The sequence below is a fragment of the Lepidochelys kempii genome, chromosome 2, assembly GCF_965140265.1.
Source record: "Lepidochelys kempii isolate rLepKem1 chromosome 2, rLepKem1.hap2, whole genome shotgun sequence".
Classification (NCBI taxonomy): domain Eukaryota; kingdom Metazoa; phylum Chordata; order Testudines; family Cheloniidae; genus Lepidochelys; species Lepidochelys kempii.
In genome coordinates, this window is record NC_133257.1 from 225,604,043 (window position 1) to 225,610,042 (window position 6,000).

Genomic DNA, 6,000 nt, shown 5'->3' on the forward strand with positions numbered 1-6,000 from the left:
AGTACATTTATGCTACAATAAAAAGCCCTATGGTTAAATTCTGCTCTCATGTCTATGAGGGCAGATTTTCGCCTCTAATTTCTAAGTCTTGCTTCCTTCGTATTGCATGTTAATTTTTGCCTGATCTTTTTTATAAACAATTTATATCCCCTACAATTCTGTATAATGAAACACAGTGCTACCTTATAACAGTGGAAAGCGTCAGAAACAAAAATCTCAATTATTCAAGTATGCCTACCAAAACCAAACCTCTAAAAAGGCACTTTGGAAGATAACAAAAATGTTTTGGAAAAAAGCTTAGAATGTATGTAGTTCTTCAAAAACCGGAATGGAAATATTTTCATGTACATATTTTACAGCTCTGGTTTAACTAAACAGTCAAGATTCCAAGAAAACAAAAAGGGCTGCATACGAAAATATTCTGAGGAAGACAATTGTTTATATTTTATAAACACAGCTTGAATGTGATTCTGGCAGTGAGAAACTGGCTAATTTTTTAATAGCAAATATAGAAGGGTTTTTCCAACTTAATCTCTCCTTTGCCAAAAATAAAGAAATCTGCAAGCTTCTTTCTTCTCTTGCCATATAGCAGATCTCTTCTTGGATTTCACACCATCAACCATATCCTATCCAGGATCTTGAACAGTATACATTAGTTCTTTTGAAGGATTAATCTGGACTGTCCTAGACATAAAAAAGAAGCTGCATAATGCATTCCTACACTGAATTCTAGCTTGTACTGTGAACGCAGTTAAAAAACAAACAAAACAACACCCAAACCTTGTAATATATGAAAATAATGAATACAGCATATATTGAGTTACTGTGAGGCATATGTAAAAGGACAAGATCATTTTGTACAAAACCTCAATTTATTTAAGAGAAATTAAAAATATGGTATTTAATATATATAAATTTCTATTCCTCTATAAATATAGATGATCTTGTGATAATGAAAGAAATAAATGAATACCAAATTCAAATACCATTGCATTTCAGGATATGGTAGGCAGAGATAACATTTATGAACCTAAATACAGACGCTTGTTATATAAAAACTTTTAAAAAATACAATCAGGAGAGAGAAGCATTCTGTTTTTTTCATACAGAGGACTAAATATTAAAATGCATCTGTGAAGAGTTACATTTGATGTGTCTTGTTTAAACCTCTTAAAAAAAACAGGAGCATACATTTTTTAAAGATAGCAGACATATTGCACACATGCTTCACAGTATGCAACGTAATTATGGTACTAGAAAGGACATCAGAGTTTCCTTAAAGTCTCATATCCCATCAGATTATTTTGTTTCTTGGTTGTTGTTGTTGTTGTTGTTGTTGTTTTAATAGTGGAATAAATCATCCCTCCCTCACAATTTGTACATAATGGAGCATTTTAATACAGGAGCATTTTAATGTTTTCAATATTTCCAGATTGAAAAGTCAATTTATAGATTTAATAAAAAAGCTGAATACTGCATGTCATTCCAACTAATCTCTTTTTACTGAGCTCATATTTTCTGACCCTGTTTATATTGAGCAGTCTATTAATCTAAGTAAATATCAAGTACCTCAACACAACCTTCCAGGTCGTTCTCCCTCAACAGTTTCATTGACAGAAGAAACAATGTTATATCACACACAAGCTGACCCATCAAGGAAGCAGATAGCCAAGAAACTGAGCACACACAAATTAACATTTATAACTATCCTCAGTCTTCCTTCCCTCCACACACTGTGAAACTTTTGGGACAGCAACAGCCAATAACCCCATTTCTGATGAAAGGTTAGCCAGATCAATCACCTCTTGGGTTTCCATTAGAAAAAGAAATAAGTTTATTAAACAGGTTAAAAGGAAAGGTTGCTATCTATGCTCTCTTATCTCTCTTAAGCCATCAAACATACTATAGGTGCGGCTGATATTAGACCTCCACTCCTGACCACTGACAAAACAAACACATGGTACAGTTAAATTTAAAAAAACAGAAGGCAGTCAGTCCCCCCACCCAGTGCTAAGTGTTGACAGGTTTAGTCTGCTGCTCTGCCCTGATCAGACACCTCTGCGCAGGGCTCAGGAGATTGTTCCCTCAATGGTTGGGTAGCTGGGATAAGATCTCCTTGGGTATATATGGCAAGGACTAGACATGTCTGGTATTGGGCAGCAAGGGTCAGACCATCTTCCTCTCCACCATCTATGGAGGAGCTCACAGAAGTGAGGTAAAGCCGTTTGCTCCCCCCATCCCCTCAGGATGCAGGCAGCAAGACTCCTCCATTATGCATCAGGTATATGGGGCAGGGATCAAGTCAGGTGTCTGTGCCCCTCCCCATTCCCACCCATCTTGTAGGCTGGCTGGGATCAGGACCCAACCTGTGTCAGGAGGAACCTTAGGGAGTTACAGCAGCCTCAATCCAGGCCATGCTGTTCGTGCAACTGAACTCCAAGCAAAACCATTACAAAACCTGTGCTGGGATGAAAGGAGTGGTTTGTTTTAGTTGCTTTTATTTTTCCATCCTGTACTAAAATGAAAAATAAAATCCAAAGCCAATTAAAAACCGTGAGGAACATCTGCAAATGAGTTAAAATGTCCTAAAAATAAAAAAGGTGAGAGATCTTTGTAATTTACAAATACAAATATACTTACAAATCTTACACAGGCTATTTACAACCCTCTCCCCCAACCACACATAATGTTCAGTCCCAACAGGAGGCAAAGCCTGTCCCATCTTAGGAGTTTCCCCACCTGCCTCCTTATTCTCACTTCCCTGCAGGCTGGAGAAACGGCTAGCAGTCTGAAAAGTTTGCCAAGAGTGGATGTGCAGCAGCCTCTCCCCCCTTCCCTGATTGCGACTGTGGGCACACAATGGAGTTTGGTCCCTCACCTGCCCTCTCTGGTTGGGATGGTGGGTGTCCTTCGGCCTAGCTGAGCTGGGTTTCACACTGTGGTTTCCCCTTGCTTGCTGTTGGTGAGCCTGGTATAGAACTTCCTCCAGGAATTGAGTGTTTTCCCCGACCAGATCCAGAAGCCCGAGGTGATACCCACAATTAAGGTCATGAGATATTTGATCATGAAGACAGTAAAGTCAGGGCTCATGGGTGGATGGTGGTAGCTGTTGTGGTTACTGGGGCAGGGGATGGCATAGCTCTTACAGCTCTGGGCGACCCAGCTGCTTTCCCACTGTTCCCTAAAGGCTTGCTCATAAAAATAGCAGGCGATGACTATGGTGGCAGGCACCGTGTAGAGGACACTGAAGACCCCTATCCTCACCATCAGCTTCTCCAGCTTCTCTGTCTTGGTGCCATCGTGCTTCATGATGGTCCTGATCCTGAAGAGGGAGACGAAGCCGGCCAGCAGGAAGGAGGTGCCGATGAACAGGTAGACGAACAAGGGGGCCAGCACGAAGCCCCGCAGGGCATCCACGTTGTTGATGCCCACGAAGCAGACGCCGCTGAGCACGTCGCCGTCCACCTGCCCCAGGGCCAGGATGGTGATGGTCTTGATGGCGGGCACGGCCCAGGCAGCCAGGTGGAAGTACTGCGAGTTGGCCTCGATGGCCTCGTGGCCCCACTTCATGCCGGCGGCCAGGAACCACGTGAGGGAGAGGATGACCCACCAGATGGAGCTGGCCATGCCGAAGAAGTAGAGCATCATGAAGAGGATGGTGCAGCCCTCCCGCTTGGTGCCCTGCGCCACCGTGCGGGCGCCGTCCTCGGCGAAGCGCTCGTTGCAGACCACCCGCTCCTCCAGCAGGAAGCCGGCGATGTAGGCCACGGCCACGGCGGTGTAGCAGCCGGACAGGAAGATGATGGGCCGCTCCGGGTAGCTGAAGCGCTTCATGTCCACCAGGTAGGTGAGCACGGTGAAGAGGGTGGAGGCGCAGCACAGCACCGACCAGATGCCGATCCAGGTGCGGGAGAAGCGCAGCTCCTCGGGCCCGAAGTACATGAGCCCGTAGAGGCGGCCGGGCTCGCAGGGGGCGCCGCAGTCCTTCTCCCCGAGGAAGCGGTAGTTGAGGTAGGCGGGCACCTTGAGCGCCCGCGGGCAGGCGAAGCGGCCGCCCCGCTCGCCGCCCGCCGGCCCCGCGCCGCGCTGCTGGGGGTGGCTGGTCCAGAGCTCGGGCAGCAGCGAGGGCGTGGGGGTGCCGCGCTCGGAGGTGTTCTGCCCCACGCACAGCTCGCCGGCGCCGTGCACCGGGAACTTCTCGCAGCGCAGCGTGTCGGGCCACTGGAAGCCGAACTTGTTCATGAGCGCCTCGCAGCCCAGGCGCGCCCGCTCGCACAGGGAGCGGCAGGGCGGCAGCGCCTGCTCCAGCACCGTGCACACGGGCGCGTACATGGAGCACAGGAAGAACTTGAGCTCGGCCGAGCACTGCACCTTGACGAGCGGGTAGAACTGGTGCACCTCCAGCCCGGCGTCCTCCTGGTTGGTGTGGCCCAGCAGGTTGGGCATGATGGTCTGGTTGTAGGCGATGTCGGTGCACAGCGGGATGGAGATGGGCTGGCAGTAGCCGTGGTCCGGGATGGAGATGCCCCGCTCGCCGTTGTACTGCTGGGGCTGGCCCCGGGCGGGCAGCACCGGAGCCTCCGCCCACAGCAGCAGCAGGAGCCCGAGACACCAGCCGGGGCGGCTGCCGCTGCCGCGCCTCTTCCTGCCGCCCGCCGCCGTCTCCCCGCCGCGAACTTCCCGGCCGTGCCCGGACGCCCCCGGGGGTGCCCGCTGCTCAGCCATACTTCGCCGGCCCCTGCCTCGGCGCCGCTGCCGCCCCAGCCGGGCTCCCGCCGCCGCCTGCTGCCTCTGCTGCGCCCGCATCAAACTTGAGACTCATGAAGGGGGGCAGGGCGGCGGGAGGGGGACACCCCGAAACTGCCCCGCTCCCGGCCCCGCCAGCGCTCCTCACTGCCCCGCAGAGCCGAGTGGCGAGAGGCGGCGCGCGGCTCCCCGCGGCAGCTCCTGCCTCCGCCGCCGCCGCCGCCTGACCATTTGTGTCAATCCCTCAAGTGCGCTCCCCCTCGCCTCTCTCCCTCGGACCGGTTTCCAGGCGCCCCGCAGTCTGCCGTTCGCCAGAAGGGAGGAGCCTTGAAACCGACGCCTGAGTTGCCTGCGGAAGGGACCGTCTCTCAACATCTCACTCAGCTGCCAGGCGCAGAAGGAGGTTGGGTCGCCCAAGCGCCGCTTTTCAGCCTGTCCAAGGCACAAAGGGAGCAGAGGCGGGGGCTCGCGGTTGGGGGGGGGGGGTCACTGTGAAGGAGGCCAGGCTTGATGGGTTTTGCTTTAAAGGAAAAAAAGAGGAAGGCTTGGGAGGAGAATAGCCCCATATGCTGTGAGAGCATAATGAATAGAATAGGGCAGACAATTGCTTTTCATTTTTATGGTTAAAAACTCTGCAGTTCACACTAATGAAAGAGGGTGAGTCAAGGCTAGGATCAGAACAGATGTTTCTAAGTTAAAGTTTAGTGTTTGCAATTTAGGAAACACATTTGTTCCATAGTTTTACAATAAAAACTTAAAGATTGTAACCTGATGCAAGAGATTCTTTGGATTCTGGTAAATATAATAGTGCTAAGCTCGCATTGTCTTAACACTTTGAAAACTTTAAATTGACACACTATGCCAGTGAAGTACATAAGTAAAACTCTAAATGTCATTTGTAAACCAAATAACCTCTTCCTAGCAACACACACCAAACAAACCCCCAAACCCTAAAACAGCCATTTTGTGTGGAACCCTCAAAAATATGAAGCCTCAACTTCCTCTCTGGTATGAGTTCATAGATGTCAAAGATTAATTTGACCACTGTCTTCAGAAAGTGATGAGAAAAACATCAGCCTGCAACACAGAAACTTTGAAATATGCTTTAAAACTATCCATTTGCTGTTTTAACAGATCTGTCAAAGGGGAAGGCTGGACCTACCAAGTTTTGTTATAATAGGCATTTGTGTTGTCCCTCTTCTCTGCTTGCCTGCTCTCTCTTTGTGAAGATTTGTGCATGTTGTGATACCCTGC

At 49.2% G+C, this 6,000-nt stretch overlaps 1 protein-coding gene across 5 annotated transcripts in view; it reads right to left on the reverse strand.

Moving 5' to 3' along the window:
- The window catches only part of FZD1 (frizzled class receptor 1), a 50,831-nt gene extending 45,690 nt beyond the window's left edge, over positions 1–5,141 (reverse strand). For 2 of the 5 annotated variants that reach the window (XR_012157560.1, XR_012157559.1), the window contains exon 1: positions 2,879–5,141. Coding sequence is in view for 3 of the 5 variants with exons in the window: in XM_073334000.1 (XP_073190101.1) it covers positions 2,932–4,806 (1,875 nt within the window). In the remaining 2 variants the exon portion in view is untranslated. Of the gene's footprint in view, positions 1–140 lie in introns of those variants that run through there. The other 3 variants (XM_073334002.1, XM_073334001.1, XM_073334000.1) reach the window with 2 other exon arrangements.
- Positions 5,142–6,000: the final 859 nt, after the last annotated feature.